The sequence below is a fragment of the Narcine bancroftii genome, chromosome 8 (genome assembly GCF_036971445.1).
Source record: "Narcine bancroftii isolate sNarBan1 chromosome 8, sNarBan1.hap1, whole genome shotgun sequence".
Classification (NCBI taxonomy): domain Eukaryota; kingdom Metazoa; phylum Chordata; class Chondrichthyes; order Torpediniformes; family Narcinidae; genus Narcine; species Narcine bancroftii.
Genome location: NC_091476.1, coordinates 140,470,507 through 140,497,082, shown reverse-complemented (window position 1 = coordinate 140,497,082; position 26,576 = coordinate 140,470,507). Strand labels below are relative to the sequence as shown.

The following is a 26,576-nucleotide window of genomic DNA, read 5'->3' as shown; positions in this document are numbered from 1 at the left end:
CCCCTGATATCTCCCCTAAACTACCCTCCATTCATTTTGTACACATCCTCTGGTATTTGCTATTCCTGCCATGGGAAAAAGGCATTGGTTGTCCACCATGTCTATGCCTCTCAGAATCTTGTAAACCACGTTTGTGGAGGTTTGCTGCTGGATTGAAGTTGCGCTGTCTCTGATAGACGGAAGTTGTTTGAAGTTCATCGGCATCAGTGAGGGGAGCAGGACAAATAGTGGCACTGGCTGGTGCAGATGGAGGGCTGGAATAGTCAACCACCAGGCAGTGGGTGAATCACAGCACACACCTACGCTGCATCTCCTGCACTCAGCTCCATGATTAGTTCCCTGAGAGCACATCGCAGCAAACTCTCCTCCAAATGAACTGAAGGTAGATTTGGTTTTGGTGTTACCCAATAGCACTGTTGACGTTGATCCCGCATTGTTTCAGGTGGTTCCCTGTCATGGATAGTGGGGCATAACCAGAACACTTTAATACATTTTTTTTTCAAATTTCCTGCAAACCTTTCTTTGTGTTGGGGGAGAAATGACCAGAATGCAGTTTCTCTGAGCAGAGCCAACTCTAGACAACTCTGTTGACTCAATGATCTGATATTGTGGTGTTTTAATAACCACTTTGTACAGTCTTTGTTCAGACAACAATTTGAGTTAATGTGGCAACTCCAATAGCAACTCCCCTTCACCTCTCCCCCCAACACAGTCACACCTCCACAGCGCTCTCCTGTTCTAGCTGTTATCTCTTTTCCTATCTCATGGCGTATTGTGGGAACTGAATGCATATTATTGTAGCACATCTGTGTGACTGCAGTAGTAACAATTTTGGTGCACCCTAACCTTGGAAATGACTGCCACCATCACTGTCTCACCTCAACAGAGCAGTGTTTTATGTTGATTGGATTTAAAAGGTGGGCAAGACATTTTCAGCCGCATTTTTGATGTTCAAGTTCAAGTTCAAGTTTATTTATCATCCAATTATATAAGTATAACCCAACAAAACAGTGTTATCCAGTCTTCAGTGCAAAACCGTGCAATCATACACACAGACAAATGATATATATGTAATACATATATACATAAATTATATATAAATATATATTGTTTAATATATAGTAGAGCCTCATAGTGTTTGTGACAACTGCTGGGAATGAGAATGTTGGTGATTGGTGGAACAGGAAAAGCTCAGTGAGCCATGGTCCTCCCACCCTGTCTCCCAAGATGGATTTCAGCCTTGGTGGTGTGCACTGAGATATCTGCTGTTTGTTCCTGTCTGTGTCTTAGAGTTCTCCCACTACTCATTGCAGATCAACAGAGAACACCTAATCAACACAGGAAATGTAGGAGATCCCAATTACAACTGTCGCCACTCCTCTGCACACTCCTCTTCTCTCTCTCTTTCTCCCTCTCCCTCATTCCCCCTTACAATCCTCTCCTCCTCTCTTCCCATGACCTCTGTTCCCAGTGGTTCTGTTCTCTCCAGAGTCCTCCACCGATCTCTGTGTCTATTCCTCCTGTGTCTGTGGGAGGCCAAACACCAGAGGTGCTTCCTGCTCCGTCTGCACTCCCACAGGTGAAAGAGGGTTTGTTGACCTCACCCAAGTGGGGATGAGTCAAACCACTCCTGCAGGGTGGCCTCAGCTGGGTGCTGCCTCATCACCAAGTCCCCACTCCCTGGCCATGGATTTTTACCAACAGTCTAGATATAATTGGCTTTGGTAAATTCAGTCTCTGGCCACTGGTTCCAAAATATCAGGGCCACTCCAATCCTCCTCTGCATCTACATATCCCTACACAAAGCCCACCAAACCTCTGGGCTAGATAGATTGGATGTGGGCAGGATGTGGACTCCATCCACATCCAAGGAGACCAGGTACAAGGACCATTGCCTCAGACTGAGATGAGCAGAAGTTGTTCTTTCAGAAGGTGGGAAATTGATTCCTTCAGAAAGACTCAAAAATCCAGATACTTTTCCCACATCAGTCAACAGATAAGGTTTCCAGACACTTCTGGACTGAGACAAAGATGCTAGACACATCTGGGCTCAGACAATGTCCCAACAGACAAGGCTCCCAGATACATCTGGGCTGAGGCAAGTTCCCAGACATGTCTTGGGCCAAACAATCCCCCAGCAGACAAATCGCAGACACATCTGGGTTGAGGCAAGGATCCCCAGTACAATTAGGCCGAGGCAATATTCTCAGACACATCTGGGCCCAGACATGAACTCCAGATACTATAACCCTAACTGCAGGAGAGTTTTCCAAACCTGAAGTGGGATACAGTTGGAGGAAGTATTGCCTCAGCTGGATCATAATCCCATCAATTCAACTGCAAAGCCCTCCTGTGGGCTTTGTCTGAAATCGGGTTGTTCATAGCCAGTGGCAAGCCTTCCCCCTTACCTCCCACGTGGGGAAGGTTCCGTTCCTGGATTAAAGACAGACTCCAGGAGAGTGGAGCAATCAGTGAGTCAGCAATGACTCGCACAACAACCAATGACAATAAAGCCAATTTGGAATTGTCAAGCTACCTGGTTTCTCTGATTCAGATTTTACCAATAGATACTAGGCCTGTTCAACACAGGGATCAGCTCACGGCGCAAAGAGCCAGCTGGAGCCTTGATAAGTCACTTGCAGTTACCACCACTGTTGCTGATGAACCAGCTGAGTTTTGTTTCAGATTCCAGTGTCCACACTTTTCATTGTTTTGCATTGGTCAGTCTACCCTTGTTCACATTTTCTCAGGATGATGGGGAGCAGAAACATCAGCAGATAGAGCCCTGATTTGTTCAGGGAGTGAAGGCTAAATGCACAGAAATGCTGGTGGAACTCAGCCAGTCTCACAGGAGGTACAGATACCCTTATATTACCGACGTTTCAGGCCTGAGCCCTTCCTCAAGGTAAAAGCAAAGAACAGGAAGGTGACAGATTAAAGACTAAAGACTGGCAGGGGGAGGAGTCCAGACCAACAAAAGGTGTTAATCGGATGTGATAAGAGGAAAGGAGAGAACTGATTTTGGCTCTATTAAAGAAGAGAGAGGGGAAAAGTGAAGAGAGGGGGGGTAGCCACAGTATTCCCATAGGCATGACCTGCCTTAGGAAGCTGGCTTGCATGCTGACGCAGAACTGAAAAAAGCTGGCTCCGTGAGTCAAATATGCTCCAGGTTCCCAGACAGAGGGTGAGGTGTTGTTCATCCAATTGAAAAGGACTGCTCTTATCTTCAAACCGAGCAAGAACAATTCCAATGTCCCAGAAGAGAAGGAGCAGTAATTTAACTGTTAACTCTTGGACCCCTTCACCCCACCAGAATCCTGCCAATGACAGTGATATTGCTACGGTAAGAGGACATGAGTTTGTGGTGAAGTTCACTGCTGTGTGACATCATAAACCTAGGAGGATGTTTGTTACTTGGCTGATCATGGCAAATGGGACCGTCTTTGGTTGACAGCTGAGTCAGCATAAAAAGTTGGGCTGAATGGCCTCTTGCATAAAGTCCATGGCCATAAGTTCAGGGAATTAAAACTTGGTTCTCTAGTGGAATTTGCCCAGTCACATAAATATCCTCATGGAACAGGAAATCACTGGCCATTTCTGACAAACTAATGGGATTACAAGCAGGGCTTGGTGTGACATCACAGCTTCATAACTCAGAAGCATTCTGTGTAGTCACTGATGTAATACAGCCAATTGTGACAACAAGTTATACAAAGCAAGATCCCACAAACATCAAGGAGAGAAACAAATCGTCAAACGTTTCACTGGTGCTGCTGAGATGCTAGGAGAACGTCTGGACCCCTTGGTGCTATGCAATTGTATTCTCTACCATTTTGAATAGACAGTTAAGGTCTCAATGAGAACCTTGAACCCTTCAGCACAGAAACAGGCCCTTTGACCCAAATAATCTATGCCAAACTACTTATTCTGCCTAGTACCATCCAGTTATCTATCCAATTCTCTCCTAAACGTCAACATCAGACCTGTATCGATCACCTCCACTGGCAGCTCTTCCTCACCCTTAATACCCTCTGACTGTAGAGGTTTCCCTAATGTTCCCCATAAACATTACCCTTAACCCTCATCCAACCTCATAATTTTGTACACCTCTTTCAAATCTTCCCTCATTCTCCAACGATCCTCAGAATAAGGACCCAACCTATTCAACCTTTCCCCATAACTCAGTTCTTGAAGTCCTGACAACAGCCTTGTAAATTTTCACTTGACCTTTTCAATTTTGTTGAAAAGTGCATATAACACTCCAGATTTTGCCTCACTAATGACTTATGCATTTGGACAATGCAGACATAAGCCTGGAGAAGGTGGAGAGGAAGTGCCTTGTCGAACCATTTCAGACCCCAGCGTGAAGGCACTCCCACAGTACTAGTGGGGAGAGAGCGGAAGGATTTTAACCAACAATGGGGCATGACTAACAGGATCCTGCTGTGCTTGTTGCCCTTGTTCTGGTTGGTGGAAGTCACAGGTTTGGAAGGAGAATCAGTGCAAATTGAGCTGGGCAGGATGGCCATGGCACACACTTCCTTCAGCAGACTCCAGGGCTGGAACAAACATTTGAGGTGGTGAATGGAGATCGTTGGCTATGATGGGATTCATTGTTCTGCACAGTTGTAAACAGTGTCAGTGTTCTTGTAAATTAACTCATCCAGGTAACTGGCGAGCATTCCATCTCTCTTAATAACTGGAGAAGCTTTGTTACGTTGAAATCTCCACAGTTTGACCTCTTGTTATGAAAGTATTTACACATTTGCTCCAAATAAGTGTTTGCTCAAGGTGACCCTGTAAAGCTGGAATAGTGGGTAAAGGCAGTGCCATGACATCATTGAAATTTGAGGAGAGATGAGCTGCACTTCATGGACACCCTGGAAGTTCTCGCTGCTCCTGCAGGTCCTGCCACCTGTTCATCAGGAGGCTGGATGTCGTGTTTGAAGCAGGTTAGCTGTGCCAATGGAGTCTGCTCTCCATCCGAGGCTGATGTCTTGCCTCGTTTCCCTCTAACCAGGTACATCCATAAAGAGCTCATCCACAGGCACACAAGCTCTGGTCTTCGGACCGATTCCTGCTGAAGTGAGATCTTCATCAGGTGAGAAAGGGACTAGTGTACCTCAGACTCTCAGTGATCCCAGCCATGTCTTAGGTTTTCCCAAAGGGATATGGAAGTGGAGGACATGTTAATGGTTGGGAGGAAATGAGCAGATGAACTCCGGGACTGACGGGAAGTTTGCAAAGCCTGCAAACTTGATTGTTTCTGTATTCAATCGGAATGACGCATTTCTCTTGGACATTTGGGAACAAGCCCACAGGAAGTTGAAACTGTGAAATCCACATATTGTTCTTTATCATGATTAGCGCTGATGCTGGGAGCTGAACTGCTTCCCCTGGAAGTACCAGTGTACGCATCATCTTTCATTCTTCAAGTTACTTCCTTTGCATAAGATGAACACTCCTCAATCCTGGGTCACAGGTTCAGGACTCATCGACAACTGATGCCTGGCAAACTCAGAGGGATTCCTCAGTCAGAAGAGGAACAGTTCCCTCTGCAGGAAAGAACCCAGAGAGAAAATGCTCTGGCTGTGCAGTGACCTTCCCTCCAATCTGTGATGACCACATCCCAGGCCAGCAGTGTGACCTCTGCTCACAGGCCGAGGATCTGTGGATGTGCTGTGGAGAGTTCTATGGACAAACCTTGAGCTGATGGCAGACAATGCAGGATGGATTCACCTTTCCCCATTCAGTAGCCAATTGGTTCCCTTACATTGATGGTCAAGCTGGGGGCGGAGAGTGGTCCAAACCTAAAGAGGGGTCACCATAGTACCAGTAAAAACACAATGCTGGAGACACTCAGCAGGTCAGAGTACTTTATATAACAAAGATAAAAATCATCACCAACATTTCAGGCTTGAGCCCTTCATCAAAGTATGAGCAAAATGCAGACAAGCGCCCAAACAAAATAGTGGGGGTGGGGCAGGGGGAGGAGTACAGGCCCCAGGAAGGAGGCAATAGGTGGACAAGGGAGGGAGGGCACACCACAAACAGGAGGAGGGGAGGATGACTGTAAATTGAGAGGGAATTAGGTGGAGAGCTAGAGGAAAGGAGACAGAGGGTTGGGGAAGAGAGGGAGAACAGGGAATGGGCTAGCAAAAACCGGAGGTCGATGTTAATACCATCCAATTGGAGTGGCCAGACAGAAAATTACCTGATGTTCCTTCAATTTATGGGTGGCCTTGGTTTGGCAGTGCATGAGGTCATAGACGGACATGTCAGCATGGGAGTGTGGCGCAGAATTGAAATGGTTGTCACTGGGAGTTCCCCATCCACTAATGCAGACAGAGCAAAAGGTGATCAGCAAAGCAATCTCCCAGTCTGCATCCAGACTCTCTGATGTAGAGAAGGCCACAATAGCAGCACAGGATGCAGTAAATCACTCCTGCAGATTCACAAGTGATGTGTTGCTTCACTTGGAAGGACATTTTGGGGGTTTACTCACTGTACAACCAGATCCCTGCTTCAGCGAGATGCAATTGAAAGTATTGTGGAGGGTTATGTTTATTTGATCCATTATCCTGTCATTATCCAACAGGAAAATAAATACATAGAGCATGGAATATTATAGCACAGTGCAGACCCTTCGGCCCACGATGTTGTTCTGACCTATGTAAACCTACTCAATCTATGGTAAATATCCTTTCTTGCTGGGGATTTAGGAATCACACTGAGATCTCGACGCTAGATGCTAGCCGTGTTACTGCCACTCAGATCCTGAAAAACAAATGGCAACACTGCTGTAATGGCAACACTGCTGTAATGGCAACACTGATGGTGGTGCTGACATTGGGAGAGTAGGGAGAGTTGACACAGCGGTACCCTTGCGGAGTCCGACTGCACAGTTTGACTGCTGTTGGTTCCATACAGGCCCTGTTAAAGCAGCTGATGGTGGCTTATTTTAAGATCCTGCATTCAGAGGACTGGGACAGAGCACCAGAAAACAGGGAAAACACCCCTGGTTTGTAAAGGAGAAGCAGAGGAGACAACCCTATGGGATGGTGACCACAGCGGCATACCAATGAGGGGCTCTGGGCTGATAAACACACAGACAATGGACTCACACTGGCTGTGGGCTGCTGGAGACTGTGGTCGAATGACTCACACCAGGCTGTGGTCTGCTGGAGACTGGCTCAATGGGCTTCCAGGTATAAGAACCGGGTGGATGTGAGAGGGTGCCGAAGGTGCTGGAGGCTTCCTGATCGTGTCAGAGGTTTGAATCTGGAGTTTGGGTTGTTGATGGTTTGGACTAGACTCTGCAGCTGCGGGGGCTGCAGGAGCTTTGGAGGTGAATCCATGGACACTCAGTGACTTTCTTCTCTTTGACTGTAAGGGGTGTTGGACAATTTCTGCTGATGGTGAATCTTTGTCTGCCTTAAAACAAAGGAAATTTGTATGATATCACATTTTCTGTTTTATTGCATGACAATAAAATAATCATGAATCTTGAAATAATGAAACGTTCCTTTGCACTCTTCGAGCTATGTACCAGCTGGGGTAAAATGTCCAAGTACTATGTAAACAGGAACCACCTACAAATTAAACAGTTGAGAGAAAATCAGTAAGAAAGCCTTGCCCTGGACGTGATGCCATGGCACTTGCTGGTCACCTCTGCTCCATTTCACTGGCCTCTCTGCCTCCCTCTCACAGAGCTTTTGCTTTGAGGCCACTCATGCTTCAAGTGTTGAATGACTTTTTTTGTCCACCTGCTTTATCTCCCACTTTGACAAACAGCCTTTCAACAACCTTGTAATATTGCCTCTTCTCTTGTCATGTTTAACTGTGCTTGGCCTTTGATAAGAGACAGGGAGATATTTTGCCTTATTAGCAACACTTTAAATAGGGCATTTGTTTCAATCATTTTCACCCCAATATTTAATGACAATCCCAGAGAGCATCCTGCAGGTATTGAATCTTCAGAACTCGTCAGAAAGTCACTGAGTTTTTCAGCACAGAAACAGGCCTTTCGACCCAACTTTCCCCTGCTAACCAAGGTACCCGTCCCTTTTCCTGCATTTGGCTAATATCCCTCTAAATCTTTCCAGCCTAGGTACCTGTCTAACTGTCTTTTAAACATTTCAATTGTACTCACCTCTGCCACTACTTCTGGCCCCGTATACCCATCACCCTCCATGCAGTAAAAGATTCCCCTCAGGTATTTTAAAAATCTCTCCCCTCACCTTCAACCCCTGCACTCCAGTTTTGGACACTGCATCATATTTTTATCCAGCTGCAACTTTACTTCCTGACTTTAATACTCAATGCCCTGACTAATGAAGCCAAGTGTGCCATGCATTTCCATTCCCACTCTATCTGCTTGTGTTGCCACTCACAGGAACTATGGACATATCTCATGATCCCTTAGTACATCAGTGTTCCTGGGGTCCTGCCATTTACTCTATACTCTCTCCTTACATTTGATTTCTTAAAATGTATTCCTTCATTCACACTTGTCTGGAGTGGACTCCACTTGCCGTTCCTCTGCCCCAACTCCAACTGCTCTATATTTAAATTTAAATTTAGACGTGCAGCATGTTAACAGGTCCTTCTGGCCCACAAGCACGTGCTGCCCACATACCCCCAATTAACCTACAAGCCCGTATGTTTTTTTTTGAAGGGTGGGAGGAAACTGGAGCCCCCAGGGAAAACCCATGCAGACACAGGGAGTACATACAAACACCTTACAGACAGTGTGGGATTCAAACCCAGGTTCCAATCGCTGGCGCTGTAACAACATTGCACTAACTGCTCGGCTAACCATACCACCCTATATCCTGCTGTATCCTTTGACAACTTTCCACAACTCCACTAATAGCCAGCATTATTCTGGCAGTTTGGATTCCAGTTTGGGTTAAAATAGCAGCAAATATTCCTTCATTGAACACCAATCTCTAGGTCACACCAGATGCTGGGAGGTTCCTGCTCCTGCAACATGCCAGTACACTTCAGAGAACCATTGAACCATCAAAGCATTCATCAAAGCATACAGCCTGTTGAACTGCTGCAATCCATCTGAAAGCCAGTGTCCCTGCTCTTCCTGCAAAGTTTTATACATCAGATGTTTCTCTTTTGGGTATTCCCAGCACAAGTCACAAAATCCTTTTCCTTCCATGGTCTGAAATCTCCTGGAACCAAGGTGACAATTGGATCTTGGAAACAGAGGCGCCTCCAACATCAGGGTTTACCTGGAGTGATGTTCTCATTACATTTGGAAGTTTAGGCCTTGTGGAGCAGAACAAACAAATGTGATAAACCCCAGGTTGCTGTGGCAAGCAAAAGAAGAGATAGCTGGAGCAGTAGCTATGATCTTTGAGTCCTCTTTGGCCACAGGGGAGGTGCCAGAGGATTGGAAGATGGCAAATGTAGTCCCTTTGTTAAAAAAAGATAATAGGGAGAATCCTGGGAATTATAGACCGGTGAGTCTTACATTAGTGATCGGCAAACTATTGGAGAGGATTCGTAAGAGCTAGCGTTTATGAGCATTTGGAGAAGTACTGTCTACTCAAGGATAGCCAGCATGGCTTTGTGAAGGGAAGGCCATGCCTCACGAGCTTCATTGAGTTTTTTTGTGGAGGTACAAAAAAAAAATTGATGAGGGTAGGTCGGTAGATGTGGTCAATTTAGAATTAAATAAGCCATTTGACAAGGTTCTGCATGAGAGACTCATTCAGAAAGTTGTGAGGCATGGCATGGAGCCTTGGCTGTAAGGATAAAAAATTGGCTTTGCAGGTTGAAAGCAGAGAGTAGTAGTGAAATAAAGGTAAGTATTCTGCCTGGAGGTCAGTAACTAGTGGAGTACCAGAAGGATCTGTTCTGGGACCTCTGCTCTTTGTGTCTTTGTAAATGACCTGGATGAAGAAGCAGAAGGATGGGTCAGTAAGTTTGTGGATGACATGAAGGATGGAGGAGTTGTGGATGGTGCTGAAGGCTGTCGAAGGTTTCAAGACATAGACAGGATGCAGAGAAGCAGATGGAGTTCAATCCGGATAAGTGTGAAGGGATACATTTTGGAAAGACAAACCAGAAGGCTGAGTATAGGGTAATGATAGGTTACTTAAGAGTGTGGGTGAACAGAGGGACTTTGGGGTTCAAATCCATGCATCCTTAAAGATTGATAGGATTGTTAAGAAGGTTTAGGGGCTGCTGGGCTTCATAAATAAGGGGATTGAATTCAAGAGTAGAGAGGTCATGTTGAAACTCTACAAATCTCTGATGAAACCACACTTAGAGTATTGTGTTCAGTTCTGGTCACCTCATTATAGGAAGGATGTGGAAGCTATGGAGAGGGTGTAGAGATTTACCAGGATGTTACCTGGGTTGGAAAATAAGTCTTATGAGGCAAGGTTATCAGAGCTTGGACCGTAGAAGAATGAGGGGAGACTTAATAGAGGTCTACAAGATTATGAGATGCATACATAGGGTGGACACCCAGCACCTGTTTCCCAAAGCAAGAGTAGCAAACACGAGAAGACATGAGTACAAAGTGAAGGGATGAAAGATTAGGGGAGACATCAGGGGTAAGTATTTTTTACACAGAGAGTTGTGGGTGCCTAGAATTCCTTGCCAGGGATGGCGGTGGAGGCTGGAACATTAGGGGCATTTAAGAGACTCTTAGACATGCTCATGGATGGAAGAAAAATAGAGGATTACAAGGTAGGGAGGGTTTAGTATTTATTTAAGGTAAGGAATATATGGGTCGGCACAACATCCGGGACTGAAGAGCCTGTACTTTGCTGTAGTGTTCTATGTTCTAAACTTCATTCTCCCACTCACCCTGCGTTGATGGTGTTGCCATGGCAAACCTCTCGCACATGGAGGCCGACTTCCTGCACATGTTTTTTTGGTGTAAAAATTACTTTTGGCAAAGAAGCCTGTAAAGTGTTGCTGCTTGGTCCCTTTTCTGTTACAGAATGTCATCATAAAACTCATACCAACATTAATGAACATTGCCACTTAATTGGATTTTGTCTGAAGCTCTGCCAATTTAATATTCCTCTAAAGTTTAAAGAAAATCACTGCAGGGTGAGACAGAATAACATTTCAGTGATGGAGGGTTCAGTGAGTGGTATATGGGTTGGAGGTGAGGTGGGAGGGCAGGGTGTGCTCAGACGCATTCTCAGCCAAACACTGGCTCGGCAGCCAGGGGGAAGGTGAGGAAAGATCGAGGCCAGTGGAGGTGCAGCAGGAAGACAGAGTGCAGAGAGACCTCCAGGAACCTCCTCTAACCCTGGCCCAGGGCCAGGCTATTACACCAAAAGGCAGTTCTCCCACATGATCCCAGGCTTCCGCTCGATCCCAGGACCTGCTTGATCATAGGATTATGCCCGATCCCAACTCTCCTGCTCGATGCGAGGACTCCACTTGCCCTCTCGATCCAAATTTTCCCACTCGATCCCATGCCTCCCGCTTGATCCCAGGACCCGCTCAATCCCAGGACTCCATGCGATTCCAGGAACTATTCAAATCTCAGGACTCCTTTCTCCAGTCAAGTGCAAAGATGCATTTTGCTTGCGATAATTAAAGTTGCTGAAAATGCTTAACTTTTAAAGAGGAATGCTTCCGAAAGGTAGAACCAAAAAGACAGATGTGTAAAGCATCTTAGGATCTGCCTGACTGCCAGTGTTTTCCTCTCTGTGTGTTTCAGACAGTCCAAACGGGGTTCCTTGTGCTGCAGAGGCCTATGTGCCGAAGCTGTCAGACCTGTGGACCAACACATCAGGCTCCTGACATGGTTGTCTTTCACAGGATGGTGTAAGAATGACTCTCTCTCCAATCAACTGTGCTGATAAAACTTAGCTGCATCAAACTGGACCAGTTCAACAGAGAAATCCATCCAGCTGCTTTTGGGAGAGAGATCAGAAACTGGGAGCTGGAGCAACTCCTGTCTATGTCACGACAGAACCCCTCAGCACAGACACAGTCCCTATGGGCCATCACGTTCACACTGATCTATGCTGATCCATTCACCAGAATATGGGGTGTAGCCTTTTCTCTGCCTCACAACACAGAACATTGAAACAGTAACAGGAGGTAAACAAGAAATCTGCAGGTGCTGGGGTCTAGTGCAGTGCATAAAGGTGCTGGAGAAACTCATGCAGCATCCAGAAGAAGTAAAGGGGAACCAGATGAGTTCATTCTGATTTATAATTACTACTATCAGTCTACCAGTTTTATACAACAGTACAGAGGGAGTGTGATTCTCCCACTGCTCCCACACCCAGCAGCAAGAATTCCCTGAGACAAATGATTGGGAATCTGGCCAGAAGTTTTATGCTTCATTTGGAAGAGAGTTTTTCTGAACTCTTCAAAACACAATTTTTGTCACAGATGCAAATGTTCCAAACGGTGGTATTCCAGGGCCCATATAACACTGAATGATACTGAGTGGAAACATGAAAGTCTGCCGATGCGGTGATTGTAATAAAAACACAGAAATGCTGGAGGAACAGTGTCCTGGCTGGAAGATAAAGATTTATTTCTGTCATTTCAGGCTTGATACTGTTCCCTTGTTTGGTGGAGAGCTGGAATGTGTTGTTACCAGTTTCAGTGGCCTGCACAATTGATCTGGGGCATGTGTTCAAATTCCAGAGGCAGCTGATGAATTTAGCTAGTTCATTAAATAAATATATAATTAAATTTTAATTGTCTAGTAGATCCTTGTGTAAAATCCTTTTGCATATTATGAGACAATATCCCTAGGTCATTGCATAATGCAGGCAGGTGTGACCCACATGTAGCCTGAGGGAATGTTTGTGTCATCATCACACTGGGTTACATCACTCCTGTACAATAAACAAAGGTAAAGGAGGCCATCCGGCCCCTCACGCCTGTCCCACCATTCAATACGATCATGGCTCTCTTGTCTCAGGCCTGTTTCCCATCACCATCTCATTCAGAACCCATTCTATCTCCTATAGTCATGTGGACCTCACCACAATGTTGGAACTTATTGGCCATTGAACTAAGGAGGCAGCCAAGAGTTACTGAAAGGATTGCAGATGAAACCATTTCCCTGCAAGTACTGACCCTTGGTGACATGCCTCTATGACCAGCAGCAAGTGTAGAGACATGGCAGAGATCTGGCAGACCCTGTGGCAAGGAAGCTGAGAGTTAGGCCTTCAAAACGAGAGCAGTCCCAACACAAGGTCTTCCTGCTGAAGGTCACTCATCTCAGAAAACCTTATCCTGCAAATAGATTGTTCAGAGGTCCAGGCAAAATGCCTAATTTTAAAATTATTTTTTTAAATTAAGATGTACGGCACAGAAACAGGTCCGTGCCACCCAATTGTACCCAATTAACCTACTACCCCGAGTAAATTTTGAAGGGTGGCTGGAAACCAGAGGAAACCCATGCAGACACGGGGAGAACATACTAACTCCTTACATACACTGCCAGTTTCAAACCCTGGTCACTGGCACTGCAACAGTGTTGTGCTAACCACTACACTAACCATGCTGCCCATTTCCATGCTACCCATCTCTGAAGAATATTCGGAAGAGAGACCTTTGTGCCTCCTGTTCCAAATTCTTTGACGCCCCCCCCCCACTCCCTGATACCTTCATTAGCTGGTCAACCAGGGCCAGGTGACCAGGTGATAGCTGCAGTGAAAGAGAGGTGCAGGTTGGGACAGTCAGTGGTGATCCCTTTGTTGTTGGAGATGATCCTTGCCACCTATCTGCCTGAGCTTGAACATTCCCCAGATCTTGCTACCTGGTGTGGGCTGCTACACTTGCTGTGGAACTGTGAATTGTGCAGTCACTAGTAAACAGTCCCACCCAGTCGCCACTGAGACCACTCAGATGATGGAGGTGTCTGAATTAAAGCTCCTCATGTCGATGTGGCGGTTTTCAGGCTGGGAGCCTTTGGCAGTCTGCAATGGGTGTTCCTGGGATGGGGAAATGACAGTCACACCTCTCCTGGTCAGAGTGGGCCTTCGATTCACACGTTGTAGGCGTACGTGTGTTGGACAAGCCTTCCGATGAGGATGATCGAATGTGTCCTTTCAATAATCAATAAATCTGTTTGCAAGATTGTTGAAAGGAATGAAGCCTGATCCATTTGCTCTCCTTGTGTGTGAAGTAGAGTCAACTAAAAAGTCCAGAGAAAATTTCAAGTACCACTGAGGAACTGTTATAAGAAGTGATCAGCACAGCCTCATCCTCTGCGGACCTTGGCAGCTGAGCCGGCAGCAGTGGTGAAATCACAGCTCACTTGTTCAGTCCCAGGCCCTTCAGCCTTGCCAACCATGGTGCCTACCTGAGCTAATCCCACCTGCCTGCATTTAGCCCATATCCCTCCAAACCTTTCCTATACATGTACTGTCCAAATGTCTTCTAAATGTTACAATTGTACTCGCCTCGACCATGCCCTCTGCCAGCATGTTCCATGTACCACCCCCTGTGTGAACAAAGCATCCCTCTGGACACCATTAAATCTTCCCTCAAGTCTTAGATTTCAACATCCTGGTACTATGTGCTGCATCCATGTCCCTGATGATTTTCTAAACATCAATAAGGTTACCCCTCAGGCTTTGACACCCCAGGGGAAGGTCCCAGATTATCCAACCTCTCCTTTTAATTCAAGCTCTCTAGTCCAGGAAAATCCTGGTGAATCTTATCTGCTCTTGATGTCGATGGGTGTTTGTTTGTGCAGTACCCCAGCATACCCCACTACGCCACCTCAGGAATATGTCTTCAGTGGAGAGAGGAGCTCTCAGCAGATGATTACAGGTGGGATATTTGAGTCCAACATCAAGTGCGTTGGACATTTACTTCCCACACCTGTGGGCTCCATTTCACTGATTTCTGTCTATCAAAAGCACTGAGCCCCTTCCAGCCCGATCATTTTTGTTCGGTTTCCTACAGATGGAACCTAATATATACAATATCTATTTCTGTAACAAATTACTTTACCCAGAGTCAATAAAAAGTATTTCCATCTGTTACATGGGATTTAAATCCGGTTCAGTAGGTTCACAGAGAAGCAAGTCCAGACACAGGGCAACAATCAAAGAATGATCTTTATTGTATACACCAGGAAATTGTAACGGGAAAGTCACAAAACAACCCTTGATACTAAAACTACATAGGCATTCACATTGGAAACAGCAATCTCTGATACCAGTGACTACTTACTCTCTCTCTTTATTGCACACATACAGTAATAATCAGTAACCTACTGATTCAAGACAGGGACTTCAACACACACTCCTGGTTCCCTGTTCCATTGGGGTGTGGTTCACTGCTAAGTATTCCCACACAATAATATGGTTTTGTAGTAAGTGTAGCACACACCTTACCAACAACTCATCCAGCGACATCCACAGTTTGCGACCTAGCATACAGCAGCATTCGTAGTCAGGACCAAGGAGCAGAGAAACTGTTCAACTACACATTGTGGGCTTTTAAAGTGCAGTTACCTAGATAGTCACTAGGTGATAAAAGGGGCCATTGGTCAGGTGTGAACTAATGGGTGGGCAGAATCCAACCTTGATTGGCAGGTGATGAGATTTCTGACAAGGTTCCAGATGGAGCGGTGACGTGACCCTCCACAATCCACATTCCCACCAGGTTCCAGATGGAGAGATCACAATACTAGAACCTTCCACCCACATGCATATACTCATAGTTAAACATTTACCTGTGCTCCTGCGGGAAAGGCCAAATAGTTTCTTTGACTGGTAATCTTCTTTGAGCTTCTGCCAGCGATACTTCCAGCTAAAGGTGGGAGACAGAGAAATGGGGTTTAGACAGATCCTAGCAGTTCTTATTGCTGGGACTTTGATCTTCCTCAAATGAGGAGGTGTAGCTCTCCTGCAGTCACTTCTCTGAGAAATTATGTCAGTCTTATTATATTTAAATATGAATTTTATAGAACCATAGAATTGTTATATTTAAATAAGAAATTTATTAAACCATAGAACATTCCAGCAGTCAAAACAACCCCTTCAGCCCTTCTAGTTAGTGCTGAATTATTATTCTGCCCAATCCCACTGACCTGTACCCAGTCCATACCCCTCCATACCCCTACCTTCCATGCACCTGTCCAAATTTTTTTAAATGTCAAAATTCAGCCCGCACTCACTTCACCTGGCAGCTCGTTCCACACGCCCACCACTCTCTATGTGAAGAAGTTCCCCTTCATGTCCCCCTAAACTTTTCCCCTTTCACCCTTAATCCATGTTCTCGAGTTTGTATTTCATCTAACTTCAGTGGAAACAGCCTTCTTCCATTTACTCTGACTATACCCATCATAACTTTGTATATAATTTTCAGATGACAAATATTTATCACCGGAGAGCATCAAACAACATTTCCACACTGGAGCTCTTTGCATTACATCTGATTCAAACCCATTCGTACTTGCCTATAGAGATATTGAGGATGTAGAACTGAGGAACAGGTCCATCACGGTGGGCAAGGAACCCTGCAGATGGATGGACGGCAGCACAGAGTGTGGCTCGGGGGGGACAAGAGCCTATAGTGAGAGGAGTAACTGATCTGTGAATCCCTTCCTGCAGAAATAATGCAGAGGATGCCAAGGGGCAAGCTGACCTCTGACCTGGAATAATACCAATGCCTGAACAATGGCCCTGCTGTGATTTAATCAGCGTGGAGCTGGCTCGATGGATGCATCTTGGAACATGCAACAAGCTTGAATAGAAAGAGTGAAAACACAATACTGGAGAAACTCAGCAGGTCATACAGTGTACTTTATAGAGCAAAGATAAAGATACATAACCAAAGTTTCGGGCTTGAGCCCTTCATCATGGTACGAGAAAAATGTGAGCAGGTGCCAAAACATCAGGCTTAAGGGCTCAAGCCTGAAACATTGATTATGTATCTTTATCGTTGCTTGCTAAAGTACACTGTTCGACCTGCTGAGTTTCTCCAGCTTTGTGATTTTTATTTTAACCACGGTGACTGCAGACTTTCATGTTTTACTTTTGAACTGGTAGAGTTTACTTTTTCTATTCCCATTGAAATGATCTTCACCCCAGCTGGGGCCAGGGTGATGAGAGTCGGTTGCATTGTGAAGCTGAGGGCCTTTACAGAGGAAGAGAGGACATTTACTGAGGAGGACCTCTACTTATGATTTCTGATGTTGACTAGCTGTTATGATGTCAAAACCCAAGAGAAATTAGTGTTGTCATCTAGTCAGGATTCTGCTGAGATCTCTCCACCCCCATTTCCTCCCTCTCCACCCCTATACACTCTCCACCCCCTTTACCCTCTCCACCCCCTTTACCCTCTCCACCCCATCGCCTCCCTCTCATCCCCTTTTACCCTCTCCATCCTCTTAGCTCTCCCCACCTCCACCCATAAGATCATGAGCAGAAGTAGGCCATTCAGCCCAGTGAGTCTGCCCTGCCAATCCATCATGTGCTGATCCATTCTCCCACAGCCCCACCACCCTGCCATCTCTCCATAACCTTTGATATCCTGACTATTCAGATACCTATTAATCTCTGCCTTATTAATCCACCCAACGACCTGGTCTCCACAGCCACCTGGGGCAGCAAATTCCAGAGGTTCACCACTCTCCATCTCCATTATCCATCCAAGGGGGTCCTCTGCACTGATCCCTTCCTCAATGACTTGGAGTTCATCCTTCTTCGAAGACACCCACCATCCATCCCTGGGACTTTTTGCATTGTTAATCAAAATCACAGAAGTATAATTTATTGATTGTTCAGTTAATTCAGAGGACTTGAAGGTGAAATTTAGATAAGTTATTGGATTTTTGAATGGCTTCTTGTGAGCTTGATGCTTCCATTTATATTGTGTGTGATTTTTGATTCAATTTAGAAACAAATTATTTCAAAGATAGAAACGGGAGAACAGTGCCACAGGGTGCGTTGGGCATAGGAATGGAACATTTTATTACTGACCCATTCAGAGTGCAGGTGTGAGGACATTTGCTAGTACTTATTGCCTATCCCTCATTGCTTCTGATTGAGGGATCACATTGTGAGTCTGGAGTCTTGCTTTAGAGAAGGAGCTGGTGAACGTGAATGATTTAATCTAACAGACGCCAGAAAGGTTGCCTTGATGACCTGTGCAGCTGAGAGCCCAAAGCCAGGGGCAGAGTTAGAAGTAGGTGATGTATATGTTTCACCCGGACTCAAAGTCCTTCTGTTGAAACATAACCTGCATGACGGCATGTTCAGGATATGCTTCTACAGGGTCAGAACCTCTGCATATGAAAACAAATCAATTAATGAACAACACTGCCCAGTCCAAAGATTCCCTAGACATCTGAAAATCCCAGTCACTTTCCAGCATCAATATTACTAACAGACAATAGCACCAACTCATTATTATTTTGTCAGTACATAAAATTTTCAAAATAATTCCCAGGTCTCCCAGTCTCTTGAAATGAAATCGTGGTGGCTGCACTGTTGCATTTTTAAAGATTTTGTGTCAGGGGATTGAAGCATTAAACTAGGGCTCAGGTCCCTCACACATTCCAGTCCCTTTCTGTCAATAAACTAGGGCTCAGGTCCCTCATACATTCCAATACCCTTCTGTACATAAGCTGGGGCTCAGCCCCCTCACATAGCCAGTTCCCTTCTGTACATAAACTGGGGCTCAGCCCCATCACACACTCTAGTCCCCTTCTCTACATAAACCTGGGCTCAGCCCCCTCACACACCCAGTCCCCATCTGTACATAAACTGGGGTTCAGCCCTCTCACACAATCCAGTTCCCTTCTCTTCATAAACCTGGGCTCAGCCCCGTCACACACCCAGTCCCCTTCTCTACATAAATTGGGACTCAGCCCCTTCACACACCCAGTCCCCTTCTGTACATAAACTGGGGCTCAGCACCCTCACAAACCCAGTCCCCTTCTGTACATAAACTGGGGCTCAGCCCCCTCACACACCCATTCCCCTTCTGTACATAAACTGCAGAGTTTACAATGCAGTAAAAAAGGAATGATTAAGTGATAATCCAGTGTTTAATTGATAACCAATGGTTTAGTGTTTTGTCACAAAGCAAATTTTCACTGATGTGATTCAGTGTAAGTTGGGCTTGGTGTGTGATGGGAAGTTCAATGGTAAAATTGGCGATGTCAGAGTGGTTAGTGACAAGTTTGTAATGACTGGAATCGATGAAAGCAAAATTGGTCCGGAAGTTGTGAGGCAGCAAAAACAAGAATAATTATGAAGCACCTCAGTGTTGCAGTGAGCTCCACCACAGGACACTGAGGAATGTGGTAGATCAGAGGGACCTGGGAATATAGATACATAATTCCCTGAAAGTGGCATCACAGGAGGATAGGGTTGTGAAGAGAACTTTTGGCATATTGGCCTTCACAAATCAAAGTACTGAATATAGGAGCTGAGATGTAATGGTAAAGTGAGGCCATTTTTGGAGAATTGTGTGCAGTTTTGGCCTCCTAACTACAGGAAAGATATCAATAAGATAGAAAAAATGCACAGAAGATTTATTAGGACGTTGTCTGAACTTTAGGAACTGAGTTACAAGGAAAGGTTAAACAGGTTCAGATTTTATTTTCTGGAGCATAAAAGAGTGAGGGGTGATATGATCAAGGTATTTAAAATTATAAGGGGGATCGACAGAGTAAATGTAGATAGGGTTTTTTCCACTGAGGGTAGGTGAGATACAACCAGAGGACATGGGTTAAAGGTGAAAGGGGAAAAGTTTAGGGGGAACATGAGAGAGAACGTTTTCACACATAGAGTGGTGGGAGTGTGGAACGAGCTGCCAGCTGAAGTGGGGAATGCGGGCTCAATTTTAACATTTAAGAAGAATTTGGAGAGGTATGGAGGGGAATGAGACTGGAGTCAAGGGGCATGAGAGAGAATACATTGCAGGGACAAAGTGACATCAATGGTGATGAATGGTGGGGTAAACTTGATGGGCTGAATAGCCTATTTCTGCTCCTATGTCTATGGAATGGCCTCCTTCTGTGCTGCAGTAAATGTGAATGAGTAAGTGAGAGTTTTTTTCAATGCACTGAGAACTTGCCTTCAGCAGGGGATTATAATAAGGCCCTTTCAACTGTATTTGTCTGAGCCTTGAATTAATTTCCTCCCAAATTAACACGGGTAATGTCTGTGCTTTGCAGATTGTACAGGTCTGGACTCCTGCATTGTGAGAGTGACTTTGTTTGCCCCGGGACAATTTATCTCTGATCAATAGTGTTAAACCTGCATCACCCTTCCCCCAGTTCTGTTGAATCAATGGACTGAATTTTAAAGGCACATTGTAGGTAATTGGTGGGTGTGTCAGAGCTATTTAACAGCACAGTGGATATTAACTTCCATCACTACCGATGACCCAGAGTAAACTGACAGGACAGTCATTAACTGGATCGACATGTTCTGCTTATTGTGACAGGACAGAGACGTGTTCCACATGACAAGGTCGATGCCCCTGGTGTATCTCCAGTAGAGCCGCTCGGCTAGGGACACAGATAGTTGTGGAACAGGCCTTCAGAGCCACACCTGCTCAAGGTGAGAAAAGTCAGTCACAATTCCTCTGTTGTTCTGGATCCTTGCTAAAGTGGTGAACTAATGTTGCGAATCCCAGCATCCATAAAAAGTCTCCGAGAGCAAAAGAGAGGCAAGTTTTGAGAACCTGGGGAAGGGAAGGATTCTGCCCACACATGGTGAAGAGCAAACAGATTGCTTGCTGAGCAGCGGAAGGCTTTTGGCTGCTGCTGAGGGGCTGGTGGTCGAAGGAAGGCTGACCCTTCTCTCTCCACACTCAGACCAATGGTCTAGGCTCCACAGTCTATGATGGCTGATCCCTCTCTCCACACTCAGACCAATGGTCAAGGCACTGCATATGATGGGTGACCCCTTCCTGAAATGCAGACACCAACATTAACCAACCATTTCTCAACATGGGATATGTGGGACAGATGTCCCAACTGGCCATGGACAAATGCGATACAGCTGAAGATTTTAAACAATTGTGGAATATAGGGCAGAGAGTGGGGAACAGCGAGGCATTGGTGAAGTGGTAGATTTAAGTGGATGAACTTGCAAGGTGTTAAACATCTTAAAAGTTCTTCCCTCTCCTCAGTTTTGCTTGCAGCAAAGACTCCTTTAAATAACAGTGGAATGATCAGTGATATCATTTATGCAGACCAAAACTGCACCTGATCTCAGAGTATTGTCCAGGAAAGATTAATGAGCCCCTGACTGTTCTCGAGGCCAAGCTCAGAGCAAACACGCATGACTCTAAAACTGCACCAGGGCAGAGCTCATCCACTGAACCCTTGACCATCTCCTAACCTGTCGCCAGCATTACTCAGCGAGGGCTGAGTGAGAACATTATCCTCTCAACATATCAATCTCATCCTGATATTCTGAATGGGTCAAGGATGGATTTGACAGCTACCTGTAATAAGGAGATGCTGCAGAGCAAAACTCAACCCAGTCACAAGATTTCAAGTTCACATATGCAGCCAAAACTCTGGATGATACCTAATGAGCAGCTAAATTTCAGCAAGGGGAACATCTCTGCCTGTTTGCTCCAGTACTCCAATACTCACATTAGTTTATGCTTGTAATGGCAGAAGCCTGGTTTTATGGTGGAGTCCACATCCGAGATCCCAGTGTTTCCTGGTAATATCAGCAGATGTTTCCTGGTGTCACGTGAGACAGACCCAATGTGATAGGCCCTCTGTGGATTGGTCCAGTAATCTTGGAGGCCAAGGCGACTTCGTCGGAAGGTATCCAGCATAACCTTCCCCAGGTTAGGACGCCATGTCCTCGCCAGGACTGGGTACTGGGCTCTGCAACAAACAATGTGATGGGTGGAAATGATCCCAGGTATAACCATTTCACAAACCATGCTTCAGTCAACCTAGTCATTGGACACGCTGTATTTTGTGGGATAGAAAACCACTTTCCTTTTGGTGGAAATGTCCTTTTCAGGCCCTTTGAACATTTAGAAGATTAACATTTAAATTTGGGGGAAAAAAATCTGTATTTGCATTTTGAGTTTTACTTTTGCTTTGATACAAAAAGGAACAAAAACAGAATTGAAATCAAACTGCGCCAGAGATCTAGAAATAATAAGCATTCCACCAAAGTGTTGGAGAATGTTTCAATGGAGGTTACTGACACAGACTGACCATTACAAGTAATCCTTCCCAGTCACCTTGGCCACAGTGGATCCTGGAGTTGTGGGAAGCAATGGCCAGGAGATCCAATTTTCATTCTTGTGTAGTGTGTACTGGTGCTATTGGCTTAAGAGTTTCTGGTGTAAACTGCTGTTGGCTTTTCCTGCAAGACCCAAGGCTATTTCCCAGGAAGAGGAGATTGCCAATGCAGTACAGTAATCTGTGGACCAAACTAACTGAAGGCATTGCCTCTAGCGAGGAGAAATGATCATGCATTGTTTTGGAAAAAGGGTGCTGTTGCCTGTCCAACAACAGCTCCTTCGAGAAGTAAAGTCAAAGAGCAGAAATGTTCAATTCTCACTTGGAAAATTACTTGCTCCCAGAAACAGATAATGGGGAACATTGTTTAGTAATCAGGATGAGGGAAGAATGCGACATCACAACATACAAACCATTTGGAAAGAGCACAGGAATTATTTAAATATCAAATATTCCCAAGTCAAAGAATCTTGAGCTCCATTCATTTTTTCAAATTGAATTCAGAGATACATCATGGCCCTACTGGCCTACGAGCCAATGCCGCCTATATATACCCATGTGACCAATTAACCTACACACCAGTATGTTTCAAACGGTTGGAGAAAACTGGAGTTCCCGGGGAAAACCCACACAGACACGGGAGAGTGTACAATGCAGGATTCGAAGCTGGGTCACCATCATGCTAACCACTACGTCACGACACGCTAATCGTGTCACCCATAATTTCAGGAGTTTGAGGGAGAAAAAGAACAATCTTGTTCCAGGCAATGCCACTGAAGTTCCCTATCCCAAGCATAGGAAAGGGAGGGAGGCAAAAGAGTTGAGGGCATGGGATTGTTAATCAGAGATAGTGTCATGGCTGCAGAAAAGGTGGACATCATGGAGGGATTGTCCACGGAGTCTTTATGGGTGGAGGTTAGGAAAGGAAGACACTAGGTGTCTTTTATAGGCTGCCCAGTATGAACAGGGGTATCGAGGAGCAGATAAGGAAACAGATTCTGGAAAGATGTAATAAAAACAGAGCTGATGTGATGGCAGATTTTAATTTCCCAAATATCCATTGGCGTCTCCCAAGAGCAAGGGGTTTAGATGGGATAGAGTTTGTTAGGTGTGTTCAGGAAGGTTTCTTGACACAATATGTAGATAAGCCTACAAGAGGAGAGACTGTACTTGGTTTGGTATTGGGAAATGAACCTGGTCAGGTGTCGGATCTCTCAGTGGGAGAACATTTCGGAGATAGTGACCATAATTCCATCTCCTTTACAATAGCATTGGAGAGAGTGAAGAACAGACAAGTTAGAAAAGTGTTTAATTGGAGAAAGGGGAATTATGAGGCTATCAGGCAGGAAATTGGAAGCTTAAATTGGGAACAGATGTTCTCAGGGAAAAGTACGGAAGAAATGTGGCGGATGTTCACGGGGTATTTGTGTGAAGTTCTACATAGGTACATACGAATGAGACAGGGAAGTTGTGGGGTACAGGAATCCATTATGTACAAAGGCTGTAATAAATCTAGTCAAGAAGAAAAAAAGCTTACAAAAGGTTCAGAGAGCAAGGCAATGTTAGAGATCGAGAAGATTATAAGGCTAACAGGAAGGAGCTTCAAAAGGAAATTAGTAGAGTCAGAAGGGGCCATGAAAAAGCCTTGGGGGGCAGGATTAAGGAAACCCCCCAAGGGAATTTACAAGTATGTGAAAAGAAGGAGGATAAGAAGTGAAAGAATAGGACCTATCAAGTGTGACAATGGGAAAGTATGTATAGAACCAGAGGAAATAGCAGAGGTACTTAAGGAATACTTTACTTCAGTATTCACTACGTAGAAGGATCTTGGTGATTGTAGTGATGACTTGCAGCAGACTGAAAATCTTGAGCATGTACATATTAAGAGAGAGGATGTGCTGGAGCTTTTGGAAAGCATCAAGTTGGATAAGTCACCAGAACCGGATGGGATGTACCGCTGGGCTACTGTGGGAGGTGAGGGAGGAGATTGCTGAGCCTCTGGTGATGGTCTTTGAATCATGAATGGGGACGGGAGAGGTTCCAGAGGACTGGAGGGCTGTAGATGTTGTTCCTTTATTCAAGAAAGGGAGTAGAGATAGCCCAGGAAATTATAGACCACTGAGTCTGGTAAGATGATGGAGAAGATCCTGAGAAGCAAACCGGCATGGGTCAAAATAGAGATGGGTAAAATAGGAGAGAAATTAGCAGAGGAATTTATATACAAATGGGATTCAAAGTTAATAACTGGTGTGAAAGAAGCACCATTGTTGAAACATTTGATTACTATTTGGAACAAGATAAATAATTATATTGGAACAAAAGGAAGTATATCACCTAAGACGCTCTTGATTCAAAATTATCTTATGCCTTTCACTAAAGAAAATTGATTTTTAAATATTTGGTTTCATAGAGGTATTAAAAATATAGAAGATTGTTATGAACAAGGCCAATTGATGTCATTTCAACAATTAAGGAATAAATATGGAATAACTTGGAATACGATTTTTATGCTATCTTCAATTGAGAGGAAACCTGTGGGAAAAATTAGCTCCAACAATGTTCTTAGCGGCTTGCAGTGAGTTGGAAATTCTTATCAGGAGAGATAATACTCAGAAATTTATTTATTCCTTTTATTACAAGCTGACACTATTAAACAGGGAGTTTTTAAATCTAGACAGAAATGAGAGGCAGGCCTAAATATTGCAATTGATGACAAAAGGTGGTTAGATCTCTGTCAAGATTGTATGACAAACATTATAAATGTAAGGTATAGATTAGTTCAATATAATTACCGACATCAATTATATTTAACACTACAAAAATTGAATAAAATGAAATCAGATTTATCAGATAAATGTTTTAGATGTGGTGAAGGGATATCAATGTCCTGCTGTAACCTCTGACAGCCCTCCATACTATCCACAACACCCCCAACCTTTGTCAGCAGAAAACTTACTAACCCATCTCTGCACTTCCTCATCCAGGTCATTTATAAAAATCACGAAGAGTAAGGGTTCCAGAACAGATCCCTGAGGAACACCACTGGTCACCGACCTCCATGCAGAATATGACATTCTACTTGGTCATGTTCTAACGTGAGGCCTTTTTGGGTGGATTTGGAAAATCCTTTAGAGCAAATAACAGGTACCATATTTTCACAAAATCCAGACTTATTTTTTTATTGGGAAATATAGAAGCAACAAGACATAAGTAAAATTATCAATGTATCAAGTGAAATTTATTATGTTTTGTCATAGTGTTAGTGGTGGCAAGGAAGTTTATTGCAGTGACTTGGAAATCAGATGCACATTTAGATATAGAAAGATGGAATGCAGAAATTCAAAGTTGTATTCCTTTGGAGAAAATTACATATAATTTAAGAAATCAATATCCTGCCATTTTGCAGATTTGGAGCCTGGATATGCAATATTTAGGGTGAATATGTGAAAATGTACTTCCAGCCTCTTAAGAGCTGTGTTAATCTTCTTCCCTAAGATGGCTAAACAAATACTGTAGGATCCCAGTGTGCAAACCAATCCTTTGTGCAGTTCAGGAAACTACTTTTCTTTTTTTCTTATTTTATATAACTATTTATCACATTTATATCTTATTATATGTTTTTTTTTTAAATAGGAAGGGTGTAGAAGGAGAGAGAGAGGGGAGGGTAAGGCTGGGGCAAAACCAACATGTAATCATTGTAATTAATTAATATTTTGTCCATGTAAAAGTTACTAATTACATGTATGGAACATTTTTAAATAAAATATTCAAAAAAAGATCCCAAGAAGCAGGATTTATAAACATTTAGAGAGGATTAATATGATTAGGAATAGTCAGCATGGCTTTATCAAGGGCAGGTCGTGCCTTACGAACCTGATTGAATTTTTTGAGGATGTGTCTAAACACATTGATGAAGGGAGAGCAGTAGATGTAGTGGATGTGGATTTCAGCAAGGCATTTGATAAAGTTCCCCATGTAAGACATTAAGAAAGTAAGGAGGCAGGGGATCCAAGGAGACATTGCTTTGTGGATGTGGAACTGGCTTGCCCACAGAAGGCAAAGAGTGGTTGTAGACGGGTCATATTCTGCATAGAGGCCAGTGTTCCTCAGGGATCTGTTCTGGAACCCTTACTCTTTGTGATTTTTATAAATGACCTGGATGAGGAAGTGCAGGGATGAGTTAGTAAGTTTTCTGCCGACACAAAGGTTGGGGGTGTTGTGGATAGTATGGAGGGCTGTCAGAGGTTACAGCAGGACATTGATAGGATGCAAAACTGGGCTGAGAAGTGGCAGATGGAGTTCAACCAGATAATTGTGGAGTGATTGCGGAATATAGTATTAACAGTAAGACTCTTGGCAGTGTGGAGGATCAGAG

At 44.4% G+C, this 26,576-nt stretch overlaps 1 protein-coding gene across 1 annotated transcript in view; it reads right to left on the bottom strand.

Annotated features, from left to right (window-relative positions):
- The window catches only part of LOC138742119 (uncharacterized), a 54,216-nt gene that overhangs the window by 21,160 nt on the left and 6,480 nt on the right, over positions 1-26,576 (bottom strand). Inside the window, exons 4-5 of the mRNA XM_069896305.1 lie at positions 21,590-21,832; positions 15,701-15,777 (exon numbers count right to left, since the gene is read on the bottom strand). Coding sequence (XP_069752406.1) covers positions 15,701-15,777; positions 21,590-21,832 — 320 coding nt within the window. The remainder of the gene's footprint in view (positions 1-15,700; positions 15,778-21,589; positions 21,833-26,576) is intronic.